Source organism: Fukomys damarensis, unplaced genomic scaffold (assembly GCF_012274545.1).
Source record: "Fukomys damarensis isolate Sample0158 unplaced genomic scaffold, DMR_v1.0_HiC HiC_scaffold_22, whole genome shotgun sequence".
Lineage (NCBI taxonomy): Eukaryota > Metazoa > Chordata > Mammalia > Rodentia > Bathyergidae > Fukomys > Fukomys damarensis.
In genome coordinates this window covers 11,168,910-11,188,200 of record NW_022900934.1, presented here as the reverse complement: position 1 = coordinate 11,188,200, position 19,291 = coordinate 11,168,910, and the positions used below count along the sequence as shown (strand labels likewise).

General features: G+C 46.7%; 1 protein-coding gene across 3 annotated transcripts in view; it reads right to left on the bottom strand.

Annotated features, from left to right (window-relative positions):
• Ube2v1 (ubiquitin conjugating enzyme E2 V1) overlaps positions 1 to 19,272 on the bottom strand; it is a 28,769-nt gene extending 9,497 nt beyond the window's left edge. Inside the window, exons 1-2 of one of the 3 annotated variants that reach the window (XM_033767195.1) lie at positions 19,243 to 19,272; positions 2,118 to 2,266 (exon numbers count right to left, since the gene is read on the bottom strand). In XM_033767195.1, the coding sequence (XP_033623086.1) occupies positions 2,118 to 2,162 (45 nt within the window). In that variant the 5' untranslated portion in view covers positions 2,163 to 2,266; positions 19,243 to 19,272. Of the gene's footprint in view, positions 1 to 2,117; positions 2,267 to 15,903; positions 15,953 to 19,242 lie in introns of those variants that run through there. The other 2 variants (XM_010618227.3, XM_010618228.3) reach the window with 2 other exon arrangements.
• Between the last annotated feature and the right edge of the window lie 19 nt (positions 19,273 to 19,291).

The window sequence follows — 19,291 nt, the reverse complement described above, 5'->3', positions numbered from 1 at the left end:
ACACACACACACACACACACACACACACACACACACACACACACACACACACACACACACACACACCAAAACAAAAAAACAAAACTAAACCAAAAAGAAACCAAAGCCAAACTGAACCAACAAAAATAACACCCCCCCAAAATGTCTCTCTCTAGAAAGAGATATGCTAAAATTCAGAATACCCTCTACTGTTATAAGTAGAATAGATATTCCAAACAGAACTTCATGATTCTTTGCTTTGAGTTTTTAAAGAAAAGTATGTAATTCAGTGGTAATTAGTGTATTCAAAATGTTGCACATTGGTTTTTCTTTTAATTTGCAAAATCTTTAAATTAGTAAATTGATTAACACATTTACTGAAAAACTACCCATCATTTCCAGGCAATCTGGAGGGCAGGGAGGAGGAAGAACAGTTCTCACCCTCCATAACCCTATGAGAAAGAAGATGTGCAAAGAAGAAGCTACCAGCAATGTAACAGACTTTTGGAGACAGCAAAGAAAATCATCTCCATGGAGAAATAGTATTACTAGATTGCTTTCCCTCCGTATTTAGCAGATACAGAAGTACTCTGGTTTTCATAGGAAAAAGAGACAATAAAGAAATGAGGAAAACCAGATTAAATGTATGTAAAAGCCCCCACAAAACTACAGGGTCACAACAGGAATGGTGGCAAATGCCTGTAATCCCAGCACTTGGAAGTGGAGGCAGGAGGACTACTGGGCAGCCTGAACTATGTAGAAAGGTGCTGTCTTGAAAAAAAGAAGAAGAGGAGGAGGAGGAGGAGGAAAGAAAAAAGCACATCAAATGTCAAAGCCGACTGTCATTCACCATAAGTGGCGTATCTGTCTCAGATGACCACCAGTGTGTCCTAACAACGAGCACACGGTGGCTCTTACTGTTTGGCCAGAGCTACAATCGGAGTACACAGCCCTGCATCAAAAGGAATGAATGTCATCAGACACAGGACAGGGCCGGCCACATTCAGGCAGAACTGCCTCCTGCTTATAAAGCATGTGTCACACTGTGGAATGTATTTCTATATACTACAGCTAGTTACGAAAGCGCTTAACACTGGGTAATTCTATAACGGGACAAATGAAAAGTCATCGTACAAACAAGAGGGAGATGTCAGGGATTTGCTCAGTGGTGCTGCCACCTGCCTCACAAGCACAAGGTCCTGAGTTTGATCCCCAGCACACCCCCCCACAATAAAGAGGGTGACAACGTGGCACAGTGGCAGGTTAAGGGCACAGCTGGGCCACACAGGTCTGGTTTGGGAGCTAGCAGCTGTGTGGTCTGGCATGTGACTTCACTCCTGTGAGTCTGCTTCTGCATCTGTAAACGGCAACACAACTACACAGCACAGCATATGCAATAGGAACTTGTGAGAAGGAAAGCCAGATTTCTTGAGGGTTAATTACATACCCTCAAAACAGTTGGCTGGAATTACGAAGACGGGGAACTCACAAACCACAAAGCTCTGAAGAGGCCACTTCCCCATCTCCTTTGCCTTGGTCTCTCTTGCAAATGCCTCTAGGCCTCCTAGTGGCCAGAACAGACCAGAGCTGACAGGCAGGTAATAAACCCTCACCAAATGTGCGATGAATAAGGACACAGGTGCACCACAGACCCGAGAAACTGCATAAAAACCACACGGCAAAGGCTTTCCCAAGTGCGTCTGGAGACTGCTTTCAGGAAGGCTGGCTGTCCCCAGAGCCTGTAATCTCATCAGCTCCGGAGTTTGTTATAAACTACATGTGAAGGTAGACTGACCTCAAACCTCACTGTCTATGTCATCGTGTAAATTTACACTGAGTCTAAATAGGCTTTTGCTTACCATTTAGAGAGGTTAAATGGCATCAGGGGAGGTTCAAATAAACTGAAACTAGTCAAAAAAGAAGAGCTACACTTCAGAAAATATATCATTGGTGAGCTTTTTTTCTTTTTTTCCAATACTGGGGATCGAACTCAGGACCTTGCACTTGCAAGACAGACGCGATGCCAGAGCTAAATCCCTGGTCCTTGGTGAGCTTTTTCCTGTGACAGGGCTAGTATGTTTGAAAGGAGGCGCAGTGAATTAAGACAATGACATTTATAGCCGCAGCGCGACGCTTACTCTTGGAGGCCCAATTACCATCCCTGTCCATCTTGTAAGTGTCATGTCTTCGTCATCTTCTAGACCCCAGCTAACTGTGCCATCTCCTACTCCTTTCTGGCCTTCTTCGAGTTCTTCCAACAGTCGGAAATTGCGAGGGACTTTTACTCCTAAAATAAATGGAAAGAAATTCAAGATACTAGCAACTCCAGGGGAACTTGTAAACCTAGAGCTAGCTGCTCAGTACTGCTACCTGGGAATACAGACACCAGCATGCAGAAAATTCCTGACAGCTGCCATACCTCAGATGTGCCACTTACAGAGCTATCAGTGCCCACTGGCACAAGGAGAGGGAAGTGAGGCCACTCACGTGGCCTGTGAGTGGTGACGTGATCAGGGCTAGGTCACCAACCTGAGGCACCCCGCAAACCCTCTGCTGACTCCGTGACATGTTGACGTGCTCAAACAACCACTTTGGGTCCACTAATGTGAGATGAAACCACTGATACCAAGTGCCAAACCAAGCATCCTGGAAGCAGGCTATTTGATTTGTTGTGTTCTTATTACATTCTTCTGAGACTGAGGTTATGCTCACCTGTTGGTATGACTCTCGACCTGAGAAGGAACAGCCACCATGGGTATGTTATATAAAGATAGTGTCCTTTTAGTCAACTAAGAGTCAATGAAGATACCAAGGATAAAATCTTCAATTCTTTTTCAATTCTGGAAGCCACAGTTTCTAACTTCTGAAAAGAACCAGAAGATAGCTAGCTCTCGTTTCCAAAAATCCCAAAGCCCAGCAAGTAGCTCATGAAAGCATCACAAACATCTCGTGAATGTGTGAGCTCAGTACCTGAGCTCAGACTGAGACTTCAGCCATGTCTACATATCCTCCAGAAAAGTCTAGAGGCCAAGGTGTGGGAGGGCATGGCCATGGAGCCCCTCTCCTTAGGACTGTGCTCCAACCAACGGTGCTTGTCTTTGCTTCCTCCCCCATTTACCCTGGCACTTGTACTTGTTTGTTCCCTGGAAGAAACCTGGGATCCGGATAAGTTATAAGCTCTGTCTTGAACACTGAGCCCACACCTGGCCAGACTCTCAGAGCAAGCAGGGCTTGCCCTGTGACCGGGGAAAGGTCCCCCAGTACACGAGACTTCCCAAAGCCTAGGACATATGTCACATCAACACAACCGGAACAAATACTGACCTCTACTATGTAACAGGCACCTTTCTAAGCACTGGGAACCAAGCAGTGAACAAAAGTGCCTGCTCTCATGGGGTCTACCCTCTAGTGGCAGGCACAGAACTAAAACATAAATACACAAATTACCTATAAGATAGTTAAGATTGTGTTCAGAACAAGTAATGAAGGAGGGGCTACAATACTAGTTGATGATCAAGGAGAGATCTGGTGCTCAGGTTACAAGCACGAGGGAAGGGAAGTGTCTTTACTCAGAGGGTCTAGCAAGTGAAAAGGCCCGGAAGTGGGACCTTGCTTAATGTCAAATAACAGAAAGGACCCCAACTTAGCTAAAAACTATGAGGAAGAGGGACAGGGATGTAGCTCAGTGGCACCATACCTGCCTGGAAAGCGCAAGGTCCTGAGTTCAAGCTTGGGTATCAAGTGGGGGGGAAGCTTCAAGGAAGATGAGAGAGCAGGAGGACATCAAAGACACCAACAGTTTCTGAGTGACACGAGACGCTACTGGAGTCTGAACAGAGGAGCTGAGCTAATGGGATCCCTGATTGCTCCGTGCAGAATGCAGTCCAGGAAGCAAAGGCCGCTGGGAGGAGGCAGGGAAGGCAGTGAGAAGTGGCATTGCAGAGGTGGCTTTTCAAGTTAAGTGAAAGAAGTCAACTACAGCACCTGGGGTTTTGGTCTAAGCCAAAAGGACAGAGGCATTAATGGTTCACTATGACTTTATTTTTATTTATTTGTTTATTTTTTTGAGACAGGGTCTCACTATGGAGTTCAGAGTGGGCTTGAACTATGTGGCCCAGGCTGGTCTCAACTCGCAGCAATCCTCCTGCCTCAGCCTCCCAAATGCTGGGATCATAGTTGTGCAACACCGTGCCTAGGATTATATGACTTTAGGTAGTATGTGATCAAATGTTTCATTTCACAAGTAATGTATTTATTTTTAAGAATAATTTGCTGGGTGTGGTGGCACACTTGGAAGTGGAAGCAAGAGGATTATAAATTCAAGGCCACTAGGGCTACACAGTAAGTTCGCGGACAGCCTAACCTACATAAGCATGACCCTGTTTCAAAATTAACAAAGAATACCAATTTAGGAACTAAGATTTTAGCCAGTGGCAGGACATTTGTCTAGTATGCATGAGGCCCTAAGTTTGAACCCCAGGACCACCAGAAAAAATAAAATAAATTCATACATACATACACCGTCTCTTAGGGTAAGTGATATCCTAAGTTACCATTTATGATAATGGTAATATTTCCTTCAAGATAAATGTAAACAAAATAGTTGACTAAAAAATATTAAATAATAGTATAACATGGTGCTTCAAACTAATCAACAAAAAACCTAAAAGCATACTTGAATTGTTGGTTTGGAAAACACTCATTTTTCTTCTAAAGAATGGCTAGCTGGACTATTCAGCTGTGCTGGATTAGTCTCTTCCAGCAAAAAGAAAACTGAAATTTAAATCTTTAATAGACCTAATTTGGATAGGAAAAAAAAATCATTGTGCACTATGACTGCTGTTACTGTTGGTTAACTTATAAGCTTGCACTACTGAAAATGAACACCAAAAGAGCAGTCTGGGCAAGAAAGCTGATGAGTGACTGAGGTATCTGCTCATGGACCCTGGAATGCAGGCCGGGGCGTGAGCACTGGCCTCCAGTGCCCAAGCCCTGGGTTGGATCCCGGCACCAAAACACACAGACAGTGCCATGATACATGTTGGAATTATGTTCCCTCTAACTCACACGTGGACGTGCTAACTCCCAGTACCTCAGAATGTGAATGAATGTGGCCTTTAAAGAGATGCTCAAGTTAAAATGAGGGGTTTTTTTTGGTGGGAGTGGTAGGGTTCCCAATCCAATCCCAGCTACTTGGGAGACCGAGGCAGGAGAACTGCAAGTTTGAGACCAGCCTTGGCAATTTAGTGAGACCCTGCCTCAAAATAAAAAGGGCTGAGGATGTAGCTTGGCGGTAAAGTGCCCCTGGATTCCTTCCCAGTGCATGCACACGCACACGCACACACGCACACACACACACACACACACACGGAATAAAGGAAGTCACTTCAATGTATTGTAGGTTAGAAACAGTAACTGAAAATCACAGAGTATAAGGTCAACCTTTGCTGTTGCTACAATACTGGCATCACAGGACACTTTCTCTCTTTCGCAGTGCTAGGAATCAAAACCAGAACCTCATGCATCCTAGGCAAGTGTTCGACCACTGAGCTACAGCCCCAACCCAGGCAATTCACTTACTCAAAAATTAAAATGAAGGGGACGGGGATTTAGCTCAATGGTTCCGCCGCTTGCCTTGCAAGCACAAGGACCCAACTCCCAAGTTCAATCCCTGGTACAAAAAAAAAAAAGAAAGAAATTCTTGAAAAATTAAAATGAAGATCTCAAAAAGCCTTTACTTATATAGGTTATATCTATCGATTTCTGCCAAATTAGAAATTAAAACAGAATTTTTAAAATGTTTATTCACTAAAAACAACAAAACATATGTTAAGACAAAGAATTTATGTTATGAAGTAACTACATTTCCCAAAGAACAAAAGAGAATTAGTGAGAAGAATGGCCCTGCTTTGCAACTCAGTACTGACTCCAAACAACTGGGACCATGAAGAACTGAGGTGGGCAGGGGCGTGGGAGTCCCGTCTACAGCAGACGGCCCTCTGCTCCAGGCCAAGGTCTGTGCCCAGGCTCTGATCAGGGACCATCACTCTGCAACACCCGGGGTCACCTAATCGTGCTCAAACATCCTGTGAGCAGGGACAGGGATGCAGCTTCATGGTAGACCACTTGCCTAGTACGCCCGAGGCCATGGGTTTGATTCCTAGCACCAGGAAAAAAGACACTCTTTGGAACTCATGCATCCCACTCTTAGCTCAGACTGTTTTTTGTGGTACTGAAGAATGAACCCAGGGCCTTCACAGTAAGTTACACACCAAGTCTTTTATTAATTTTTGGGGCAGGGTCCTACTAAACTGTCAAACTCCCTAGGCTGGGCTCAAACTTTCAATCTTCCTGGCTCAGCTTCCCCGTGCTGGAATTACAGGTATACACCTCAGACAGTAGTTTTTGTAAGAAGGATAAGTAAAGACTGTTAGCAGTGGCAGTTTAGTTCTCCGTTAACCTTTTTCCCCCTGGTACCAGGGATTGAACTCGGGACCTTGAGCTCGTGCTGCAGGCAGCGGAACCACTGAGCTAAATCCCTGGCCCAGTTCTCTGTTAACCTTTACTCAGCTAAATATTCAAGAATTTACGTTCTACAAACAAGAACACTCCTAAAGTAGACTGAATTTTAAATTCATTTTTTCTAAGCCATTAACTTTAATTTTCAGTCAAAAATTGATTAAGGGCAAAGTATGAGGTATAGTGGGAGCTAGCAGAAATAAAAAATTACAGAAACTTACAAATTATGGAGTGGCTCCTTTAGCACTCCTGAGGTTTAGTAGAAGTAGCTAATCCCCATCTGGTGAGCAGCACACTGAAAGCCCTGCACCAAGAACACCACATCCCCGGTAAGAGACCACAGGGGGCTCTTCACCTTCAGGGTAATCAAACTGGACTCAACCCACATTTACAAGCCAAAAATCTACTCCCTTCTGGACTGCAGGCTTTTACCTTCTTGGCAAAATTTCCCTATAAAAAGCTACCATCCATACACACATGCTGCTTTTGGTGGGATTATTATCCCACACTGAGCCAGCACAGGGGGCCACCAAAGAATAAAAACAGGGACCTCCAGTCTGAATATCAGGTCTCCCTGTAGAAACAAGATACACAAATCCAAAGTTAAAAGTTCAGTGAAGACACATGACAGAAATACAACATATCCCAGAGCAGTGCTTCAGGACTTCTCAGGGCCACACACACTCTGAAATTTGAGAAGCACTGAAGAGGCTGGGCCACAGGGCTAAACCACCGGACTCTGAGGACAATCAGTGGGGAGCTATTCACAGCCCTGAGTGGGACCAGGGCAAAGGCAACCCCTCACCCCATGTGTGCGGTGGGCTGGAAGCCCAGGAGCCAGCCTCAGGATGCTGCTAACACACAGAACAAAAGGCAGAACCATTTGACTGCAGCAAAGTCTATGGCAAAACACCTGCTATCAGAATTCTTACAAGCCTGGCAGACAGGAAGGAACAATGTTAAGAACTTTATGATAGGCCTCCCTCTGTCCCTTCTACTGGGGATTAAACCCAGGGCTTCCCACATGCTAGATTGGGGTCCTATCACTCAGTTACAATCCCTATCCCTTTTTAAACTTTTAAATTTTTTTTGGTACCAGGGGCAAACTCTGTACCTTGCGCTTGTGAGGCAGGCGATGGCACCTCTGAGCTAAGTCCCTGGCTCTTTAACTTTTATTTTGAGACAGGATCTTGCTAAATTGCCAGGCTTGAACTTGTGATCCTCCTGCCTCAGCCTCTTGAGCAGCTGGGATTACAGGTATGTGCCACCCTGCTCATCCAATAGCTCATGTTAATGTGCCTGGCTGAGATGGGTGCTTTTACAACATGGAGTGGGACCCCAAACTGGCCTCAGATAAACAACTGTGGGAAAGAAAGGGGGAAAAAAAGGACAAAACAGGCTGCAAACTACATTTACTAAAGGCAAACACAGTTGACTCATGCTTCCCTGTTACGTACAGATTGACATCTACAATCTTTGGACGCCATAGGCATGGAGTCACGAACACAGGAAGGCCGGTCTGCCTTCACAGGTGAGCACAGGGTGTTGGATTGCTGCCTGCCACAATGAGACCCAGAAGCTGGGGTGGTGGAATGTGCCAGCATCCCAGCTGAGCTGAGGGACCGCGAGTTCAAGGCTTGCTGGACTTCACAGAAAGACCTTCTTGTTTGTTTTTTGTTTCTTGAGACAGGGTCTCACTTTGTACTTCAGTCTGGCCCTGAACTACTATGCAGCCTGGGCTGGCCTCAACCTGGAGGCGATCTTCCTGCCTCGGCATCCAGAGTGTTGGGATTACCGGTGTGTACCAGCAGGCCCCACAAGGGATCAAGTTTGCCTTTACAATTTTCTTTCTAGGCAGGGGAGGGGTGCTGCCACAATCCATCTCAGGGCCTCATGAGTGTTAGGCAAGCACCTCTCCCGAGCTACCTGCCCACCACTCTACAACTTTCACAGCTATGAGCCTGAGCATGTTACCATGAGCCCCACTGAAGTAGGGATCGCAAAACCTCCTCTATAGGCGGCAGAAACAATACTGTATAGAGGCTAAGCCTGGAAAGTACTCTGGATAACACCTGGCAATTGTTAAGCTTGCCGTATTCGTCATGCCCATCAGCACACTGCACTGTCCACCACGAGAAACCAAAACCCAAACCCAAAACCTTCATTTAGTCCCGTCCCCTTCCAGCTACCACCTGATTTCTTCGTTCCTTCTCAACAAAAAAACCTCAGAAGGATGTCCAGACTCCTGCTTCCTCCCTTACCACCACAATCTTTACCTTCCTGCACCTTTTCCAGCAAGCTTTCCCACTGTCACTCACAGCATGGCCACCAAGTCCCTGGAAACCTCAGGGTCAAATCTCAGTTCTAACCCAAGTTGTGGCCCTGCAGGTGACACCTGCTGACTTCCTCTTAACCCCTGCCCCTCTCAGCCTCACTGTCCGGGGCCTCCCGAATCTGGCTACGAGGGCTCCAGGTGTGGCCCCCCAACCTCTGCTGCTCCATCCCCAAATAATTTTACACAGACTGAGGTTCTGAGGTGCGTCTCCCATTTATGCTTCCAACTAACTGCCTCTTAGGCATCACTATTTATTAAACCCAGGCCCTTCCCACTAAAGCAGGTCTCGCTAAGTTGCTAGGTCTGGCTTGAACTTAGAATCCTCCTGCTTCCACCACCCGTGGGCTGCAATCACAGATGTGTCACCATCCCACCTGCCACTACACGTTTATGCCTAACAGACCTTTTGTACCTAAAACACCTCCAACACAAAATTTTTGTAATCCTTCTCGAAGGACGCAGCAGGCAGTAGTCCTTGGCTGTCACATGAATTAGGGGCTCTTCAGCCTCTATCATTCCATCACTTCTGTATCTGTCTTGTCATGGACTGGAGGGGTTTTGTGTTGTTCTTTTTTTTGGGTACTGGAGATCGAACTCGGGCCCTTGTGCTTGCGAGACAGGCAGCGGAACCACTGAGCCAAATCCCCGGCCTTTCTGTTCTTGTTCTTTTTAAAGCTGAGTCTGACACACACTGGTCCTATACAAATGTTTTTGAAAGGGGGCTGAATCATCGAAGCCTAGGTCTTGATTTCTTCATTTTCTCCTGCTCCCATCTCTCTGATTTTTTCTCTTATTCTCTCCCCACCACCCTAGCGCCAGGTCGTCAGCCTACGTTGCTTCCTCTTTACAGGTGATGGCCCTCTGTGCTTTCCGTTTTCTTAGAGTACATGCTCTCAGTGTAGGTACTGGTGTTCTTCTGGATTTCTGCAAGATCCACTGTGATTTTGCCCTTTTCATTCCTAATTGCAGTGATTTGGGTCTTTTTTGATAAGGCTGGCTAGCAGAAGGACTCTGCAAAGTGCATTTGCTTTCTAACATCAACTTCTACTTATCACAAAGTTTACAGATCTCCAAGCCCTTTTTGAGAGTAGGAACTGCTGAGCAATCTCCACGGCCTAACTGCGTTTCGTGATACAAGACATTGAGATAGGTGCTTTTCACTCTGCCATGCGGAGAGCTAGAAACAAGAAGGAGGACACTTCGGCTCCCTTCGCTTCATCTCCCATTATACCTACTGAAGCATTTACTGAATCTCCCCTTGTATACCTGATATTATGCTAGGTCTAAGGATAAAGATTTACATAAGACACATTCTTTGTCCTTAAAGATGCTATAATCTTTTACAGGAAAGAGGAAAGAAAAGGACATTTCATAAAATATGGCATTAATCATCAGCCAGCCTGGGCATGCACTTGACAGTATTTAACTAAAGACTGTACAGAGAAAGAGAGAGAAACTGGTCATAGAAGACCTCCTCAAAAGCAAGTAAGATTGCTCTTAATAATTACCCACCCCAGGGCAGGGGATTTAGCTCAGTAGGTCCACTGCCTGCCTGGCAAACACAAGGACCAGAGTTCGATCCCTGGCACCCAAAAAAGAAAGAAAGAAAAAAAAAAAATTACCCACCTCTCAACCTCAGTATGTGGCACACATATTTCTCTTCGCCCCAAATCTCACGAGGAATGGTGAACAATCTTTTCCTTACACCCTATAGCAACATACTGCCAAATCTGGTCATTTTCACCCTCTCCACTCAGCCACTGGGGTCCATACTACCTCAGCTTCCTAACTGGCTTCTTGGTCCACTTGGCTCTGCCCTTCTGTTGTCCACACTGATCGTCACGTTATTTTTTGAGACAGGGTCTCACTACCTAGAGTTCAGCTAGTCTTAACTCACTATGTAGCCCAGGCTGGCCTGGAAATCACAGCAATCTTCCTGCCTCAGCCTCCTGAGTGCTGGGATTACTTACTGCAAGTGTGAACCACCAGGCCTAGCCGACGTAAGGATCCTTTTAAAATAAAATAGGTGCTGTCAATTCCCTATTTCATTCAGGCCTCTGCAACTAGAACACACCAGACTCCGGAGCTGTCCCTGAGAGGCCCCTCGGCTCTGCCAACCTCATTTCCCCCACTCTTTCCCTTGCCTCCCCCTTCCCTTTCTGCCACACAGCTTCTAAAGAGCAACCTTTCCTTCTGCCTCTGCACTTGCTACTTCTCACCCTGGATTCTGCCCAGAGAAGTGAATGGCTGACTAGTTCCCGTTTTTCAACCTAAGATCTTACTCCCCAGTCTCCGTTCTTGCTTCATTTTTCTTCACAGCACTCACCGCCATTTGACATTTTAAATACACCCCTTTCTACTTTATTGGTCACTGCTTGCCTCTCCCATGTACACACAAATTCCATGTGAGTAGAATTCTGCCTCATTCCCACGGAATCTCCAACTCTGGAAAAGTGCTGTGTTCTCCAGAGCAGGCATTCAGATGCTGGGCGAATGAATGAATGAATAGCTGAGCGTCAGAGACAAGATTTCAGAATGAATAATGCTTAATGACACAAAACTCTAAGTGCTTTATTCCTGAAGATACAACTGGGAAACATTCATACCACCATTAAAAGAGTCTGATACTATAAACATTATCAAAGGGGCTTAGTATGGATTCTAAAGTCCAAGAAAGATCATCTGAATATAATCATTTTTTAAAACTGTAAACCTTACCTTACTAAAGGCCAGGCAGACTGCGCTAAGCCCCTCCCTTCACACACCTTTATCTCCACTAGGCCTGTGCTATACCTTTTCACTTTCTCTTTCCTTTTCTTGCTTTTTATCTTCTATTTCACTCACTCTTTAAGCTCAAGGCAGAGCTGCCTCCCCAGAATCTGGTTTGCGCTGGCACACAATGGCACTTGGTGTTTCCTGGCTGAAGGAACAGCAGTCTCTTTTTCATCTACTGTAGATTCTAACAGTCTAATGGGACCAAAATACTGGGTGCTGGTGCCATATAATTGAGTTACCTAAATTTTTTGGGTGTGTGTGTGTGGGGACGGAACTCAGGTCCTTCTGCTTGCAAGGCAGGTTGGTGGCACCACTGAGCTAAATCCCCAGACCATCCTAAGGTTTTTATTGTGAAATAAGTAAAATTCGACAACTACTTTTACTTTTTAATGACTGGGAATTTTAGGGAACATTCTTTTGTTTTTGATTCAAATGAAGGAAAACTGATTTTTTTAACCAAGTGAAAGGATTCACTATTAAATGAACTTTTTTGGCATAAACTATATATGAAAACACGTTACCCATATCCCATACCACTTAGAAATGCCATACACAAAGCTAATACATATTTTTTACAAAGCGAAAGAGCGTTTCAATCCAAATGGCTTAACCATACCCTACTTGAGGCACTCCAGGGCTACTTCTGGGATATAAATCCAAGTATTAGTGTTCTAAAGATCCTGCAGACTTAAGCATTTATCAGTCAGTGAACACCTCATCCTATCCCAAATAAAGAGTATGTGCAAAATCATGATAAATTTAAACAAAATAGCTAGGCGTGGTGGCCAATGACTAATTCCAGCACTGGGGAGGCTGAGGCAGGAGGATCACCACAAGTTTGAGGCCAGCCTGGGCTACATAGTGAGACCCTGTCTCAAAAATAAAATAAAATAAAATAGGACCGGGCATTTAGCTCACTGGTTCCACTGCCTGCTTCGCAAGCGCAAGGGCCCGAGTTCAATCCCCACACCAAAATAAATACATACATACATACATACATGTTAGTGAAAAAACATCTTATTCCTATAAGCACTTTAATCAGCTAAATCAATCTATATTTTAAGATTACAAATGTATGTCAAGCAGCTAGAAAAACAGCAGCAAGTAACAGACTACAAAAATGGCCTTGTGCTAGTTCATCTTGCAAAACCAAGAGAACTACAAGCTCTACAGGAGGTAGAAGTGACTAGGAAAATCTGTATCTAAAGATAAGTATAATTAAATAGACTGTAACTGTTAAAGTTCACTATGAAATGTGAACTTTAACTTCACCCAGGTGCTGAAATGTAACAGTAATCCATAACTTCTAAGAAAAATTTGCCAATAAACTCAGTAAGATAAAAAATAAATAAATAAAAATAAAAAGTAGAAAGAAAATATTTGTTCCCATTACACTTCAGAATTCTTTCCAAAGGATTTTTCCTGGATTTGTGTCAGTATCAAAAGCCAGCCGTGGGGAGGGGAGGAGGGGGTGAAGGGAGGGCAGGGACAAGGGGAAAAAATGAGAACCAAGACCTGTCATGTAGAGGTACAAGATCCCAACAATGAATGTAACTGTACTGTATCCCTAAAATGTACCAATAAACTCAATTAAAGCTGGAAAAAAAAAAAGCCAGCCAGTTATTCTCATGGCTAAATATAAATGTAAAAAGCAGTAGCTGCAAGATTTTACAAAGAAAATATGACAACTAGGTTGGAAAAGCACGAATATTTGACAGAGTTTGAGACCATGTCATAGTAAAACACTGAATGCAGTAATCTGAGGCATAGCAACATATTAAAATATTTGTGGTATAAAAAGGAGTTCAAAGTCCTCTGAAACATCTTTGGGGCTATCATGGTCACAAAGCAGCAGCTATGGCACCAGGGAATCTTGGAAAGCCCTGGCTGGCAGGGGTCCTGAAAAGCAAGCTGCTGGTTAAATGGGTTTGGGTGCTCATCCTGGGAAGGCAGCAGCTGAGCTCTGCAGGTGAAGCTGAGAGCCTGTAACTTTTATTCCTGAGCAATCAGCTGGCCTAGCTGCCTCTTTGGTACCTGACCAGAGAAGCAGATCTCTCATCTCTAAAGCAATGGCTCACCTGCAGGGCCTCATCTGGGAACTCCTCCACTCAGATCTCCGGAGTCTAAAACTGCCCTCCAGTTGGCTCTCCAGCTCTCGGGGGAAAAACGCGGAGCAACCTGCCATTCTTTGCAATCCACCGTGACATGGAACAAGCAGGGACAGGATGCATGATCCTGAACTCCTGATATGAGTGTCAGTGAGTGACCAAGGTCAAGGATCAGATTGACAGGTGGAGACAAGAGGTAAGCTGCAGGAAGTGAGTCAGACGCAGGGAAGGAGAAGACAGTGCACTCTGTGCCTCTTGTTAATTACCACAGGCCAGGGGAAGAGCTTCCTCCCCCATGAAGGCCTAAGAACGCTTTGCTGCTGCCCACCAGATACTACTTCTCCACACATCAAATTTATACCTGGCTACATCAAAATGACATCCTGGATTAATTTCACTGCAACAGTCAACAAGTACTTTCTAAGCACCCACTGTTATGTCAGGGGTGGCACTGGGTGCTAAGGACAGAGAAGAGAAAAAATTCCGTCTAGCTAAAAAGCACGAGAAATATGTAAAAAAGCAAGGCTTCAGGTAAGGTTGTGCTTTGGAAGAGAACAGAGGAAGCTGGGCCAATGACTAAGAAGGCTGCACAGGATGCGGTGGTCAGGGAGGGGGAGCTGTAACCTAAAGGGTGAGAACCCAGGAAGATGTGGGGCAGAGCACCCTGGCAGGGGAAGAGGGATGACAGGGGTGTGCGGGTACCATGTGAGGGCCGGGCCGCCAGGGCCATGGGAAAACCCCGATTTTACACTAAGCGCAGTGGGAAGGGCTTTCTGGAGGGGTGTGGCAGTTCTGACATTCTTCCTTCTGCGCAGAAGGTACTGTAAAGGGCAAGACAAAGCAGGAGGTTTTCCTGGCTTCCAGGTGAGAGAAAGACAGGCTAGGACAACAACAGAGATGGCGAGGAGTCACAGCTGCTGGACTTGTGACACGGTGGACGTGAAGGTGAACAGAGACTCCCACTGGAGCGTCGTTAGTCTACCCAGAGGGAAGGACCTGACCAAAGTCGAGAGGCCAACAGGCAGATGGAACGCTGGGGGTGGCTGCGGTGGTTCTGGAGGAACGGTGAGATGGCCCAGAGCGCTTGTCCTGGAGAAAACCTGTCCCAGTTCTGGAACCTGACCTTGCAAGTCACCAGCTGTGCCTTGAGCCAGTCACGTCTCCTCCCCAGGCCTCAGTTTCTTAACTTGCACAACAGGCATTTTCCTCAGAGGTTCCATGCGAAGTGAGATGATGTATTTAATGCGGCAAATAGCACATGATAAGCTCTCAAAATGCAAGTTAAAAAGAAGTCTAAGGGCCACATACCCACAAGGTGCAGACCTACTTTGCCTGTGACATCTGGGGGCCTTAAGCCCTGCAGGCCTGAGTTACTCAGCAGAGCACAGGAGAGCTTCCTTAAATAATGAGCCTCACTCTTGTTGGACAGGACACTGGCCAGAAGGAGGCAAGCGGCAGCCAGGGATGCTATGAAAGGGGTTCCTGAAACAGAGGGCAGACACTCAGCCCGAGATTAAACACTCCCAGCCGTGGGAAGAGCATGCTGAAATCCTTAGGCAGGAGCAGGTGTCCGGGGAGCAGGGATTTGGAGTCTGACCACCAGCAGCCTCAGCCAGGCACCAAGCTCCCTGAGCAATACCTCGGGGCTGACATTTCCCCTGTGACTCACTGGGCTGTGGAAAGGCAGAGGAGATGACAAAAGGGGAAAGGCAAAGTAGTGGGAGCCTCCAAGCTTCATCCACGATGCAAGGGCAACAGCATCACCAAATGTGCTGCCCAGTACTTCAGAGTTTGCATTCCACTTTTATCCAATTACTATATAGTGACAAATCAGGGCCGGGCATGGTGGTGCCCGCCTGTACTCCCAGCACTCGGGAGGCTGAGGGAGGAGGATAGCTGTGAGTTTGAGACCAGCCTGGGCTACTTAGTGAGTTCCAGGTCAGTCTCAACTACATAGTGAGACCCTGTCTCAAAAAACAAAAACAAAAACAAAAAAAAAAAACCCAAAACAAAACAAAACACAAATCAGGAAGAGGAGACAGAGGGGAGAAAGGATCCAGGAGAGGGAGAATGAATGAACATATATGGAATGAAAAGAAAGAGGAAGAACAAAGCAAAGAATGTGGAGAGGGAAATAGGGTGGCCCTAAAGTGAAGGGGTAAAATCACCCTCAAAATTAAAATTAACCTTGGAAATTTCTTATCAGGACCAATAGCTGCATCCTCGCCCTCGGTCCCTAGGGCAGACTCCCGTTTCTTCAGGTGAGTGAATCCGAAGCAGTTCTCTTGAGTGTAAGACCCAGGCTGCACAAAAAGCATTTAACGACAATGGACAAGAGGCAGCTTGGTGAGACATGCGGACTGAGACGGAGGGACCGCGGGTTCTCATCTCCCATCTGCAGCTTTCTTGGAAATGCCCGGAATGGAAGAGAAGACTATTCAATCTTACTGCCTGTTCAATTTTCACGCCCATCGTGGCTTTCCTTGCCATAGCCTGCCCCTGCTTTTCTCCATGGTGTTTTTATCTTGCTTTTTCCTTTTACTCAGCCCAAGATCGGCAGTCAGTCTTGCCTCACTTTTACTTTTTCAAATAAACTTTGCTACTGCCTTTTGCTCAAGAACAAAATAAAATTTTCACAAGCTGGATGTGAACATCAGGCCACTCCTATGTATGCAAATTTAAAATCACTCCCACCCAGGGCTTTCCCTCTGGTCCAAGGTTTCTGATTGGCTGTCAGGGAAGCCCATGGGCTGCAGGTGAGAGGAAGGGCTTGCCAGCCAAGGGCCAAGGAATCTTGCAAACCAGGACTGGAGAGGAAGGAGTCGTCTGTCATAATAGGGCTGCCCTGAGGGACGGTGGAGGACTTTTCATAGTTCCATTCTCTAGGGTCTGCAAACTCTTACATAGGAGAACCAAAGGAAATGGGAAGGTTTAGCGGTCAAGTGCTGGCAGCAGTGACCACAAACAACTAAGTTCAGCCCTTACAGGAACCTCAAGGTCTCGCAGCTGTTTCCTGGCAACTGGTGCACAGATTACTCAAAAAGCACACACTCGGAGTACAGAGGCACGTGAACATACCTCACATCCTTCTCAGGGTTCGGAAGGAGAGAGAGGCCTGTTAAATCTTTTCGCTTCCTCTCTTAGCACTCTGCTCTCCTTCCACCGGCGGGGGCACAGGTCAGATCTTGTCATTCCTCTCTCTAAGGCGTTCGTTTGTTCATTTGACAAGTATTTATTGAATGCTTTCTTTATATCAGACATTTGCTCAGTGGCTTCCCCTTGCACTGGCTAAAAATCCAAAACCACATCTCTCCAACTCGTTACCTGAACAAGTCTCCCTTAAGCACTAAAGACTTTTTATTCTGCTTTTTCAATATGCCAAACTCAGCTCCACCCCAGGGCCTGTGCAGTGATAACCTTCTCTTACTTTGGGCCTGTGACACAGGCTGCAAGGTTGGCTCTTTCCATCATTTGCCTCAATTCAATTGCCACCTTCTCAGAGGAACCTTCCCTGACCACCTCTCCAGACACTTGGTTTCCTCAAGCACATCCTGCTACCTGAGATCATCTTACTGCCTTATCAGCCTTCTCCCGGATTTGATGCAAACTCTTCAAGGACGGGTTATGCCATTTTGTTTGTTACTTACAACAGACCTTCAGGAGTTATCTGCTCAATAAACAGACAACTGTTGGAGAAGCCCATTTTGGGGCAACTCAAAGTTGGTTCTGTGTTATCTAAACCCCACCAAGGGCTCTTGTATGCCAGCAGACAGCACCTGCTAACGTTTTATCTGACCGCCATGGTGTTTATGAAGTACTCTTCAACTGGCAGGACCTCAGAAGTCAGAATGAAGTAGCTGTTAAACTGGACTGTAGGTAGCCAATCTCAAAGGCCTGCAGACACGGCTGAGTTGTGATTCCACCACAACCCTGGTTGCCATGGGTGCCATGTATTCCCCAGTTCACAGCACCCCAGAAGGGATGTTACTCTGGCGAGGTTTCCCAGAGCAGTCTGTCCTGACTCAGCCTGTCTCCTGGCAGTGCCCGTGGCAATGAACTGACCGGTAAATGAAGGGACTCAGCACTCTACTAGCTAAAACCAAAACCTAGTTGAAGGATGCAAAGGCTTCTGGATGCTCCAAGGAGACCCTACTGCTTTAAATGTACAAGGCAGTTTATGGTGGATTACCCTAGCAAACAACTATGGCTCCTTGGACAGCAGAGGAGAAATATCCTGGCAAGCCCCCTAACCACGTCCCCTTAGAGTAGCAACCCGCTCCAGCAGTGCTGCTGTGGCCTTAATTAGCCTGGGAACCTCAGTACCCAGGCTGGTGTCACTGAAAGGCTACAGTAGGGCAACGCTGTGGGCTGGTCTGCTTCCTCCAGAGGTCACCCATCCTACCCCGCTGCTGGGGAGAACTTCCTGGGCCAGCTTTGCTGCCAGGGACCTGTGGGTGCAGCCTCATCAAAATGAAGATATTTAATCTCTATCCAGCCCCGCATCTCCAGAATATGACCTTCGCAGGGACCTGCTCCACCAGCACCAACCCCACTCCTCCAGACCATCCCCTGGTATCTTGCGTGAAGCTAACCCTGAAACAGATCCTCAGGTTTCACCCTTCCCCCAGTGGCTTTCCTTGATCTCCCGGGAAGTGGAAGGAGCCCTCCCCTGGGAGAACCCCTCCCCCGGGAGAACCCCTCCCCTGGGAGAACCCCTCAATTCCCCTCTGCCTGGCCTTCCCCAAAAAGTCACCCAAGAGTTCTCATTTCATCCGTTCCTCTCCTCCTCCCTGCCCAGCTAACAAGGGAATGTCCGAGTTGAGTCCACATTCGTTTCAGGTCTCCAAAGGAGTGTTTGGCCTCGCCAAACAGACATTTCCCTACCCAATACAGGAAGAAGAGATATTTCTCCTTAACAAAACAAGACAAAACAAAACACCTGCCCGGAACCCGACCCTTTGTACCCCCTCCCCGTTGCAGGGGCCTTATTTCGGTTGGCTTCCCCCAACACAAACCCCAAGCCTCCCAATTTAGCTGTTCTTCCCCACCTTATATTCTGTTCCACTCCCACCCAGCTTGACACCTGAAACCCAATTTTAAGGAATCCATCTGCCTTCTCAAACAGGGCAATAGGTGGTTTCACTCTCTGTGGCCTCAATAGATAAGACCCAGTGGTAACTGTCTCCCCCTGTCGCTCATCCTGTGCAGACGCCCTCAATTCTCCTGGAAGCAGCGACTCTCCCTGTAATCAACACACGGACTTGCTGAGCTAACCAATCCCAAAACTAAGGCTGGAGCCGGTCCCGCAGCCCACGAGAGATCCTTACAGCCACCCCTCCGGATCTCGTCTCCTCCTCCCATCCCGCCCGAAGGGTTTCCCTGAGAGGCCCTCGGACCGACATCCGAAGGCAGGCTCCCCCATCGTCCATCACCCAGCAGGGGACTTCTGTCCGCTCTGAGGCACCTGGATCTAGGGGAGCCCTCGATCCCCCGACTCCTCCCGAGAGCCCCGGGCTCGCCCCTCACCCACTCCGGTCCCCAGCAGCACCGTGGCCGGGCCCTTCCTCTGCGGCGG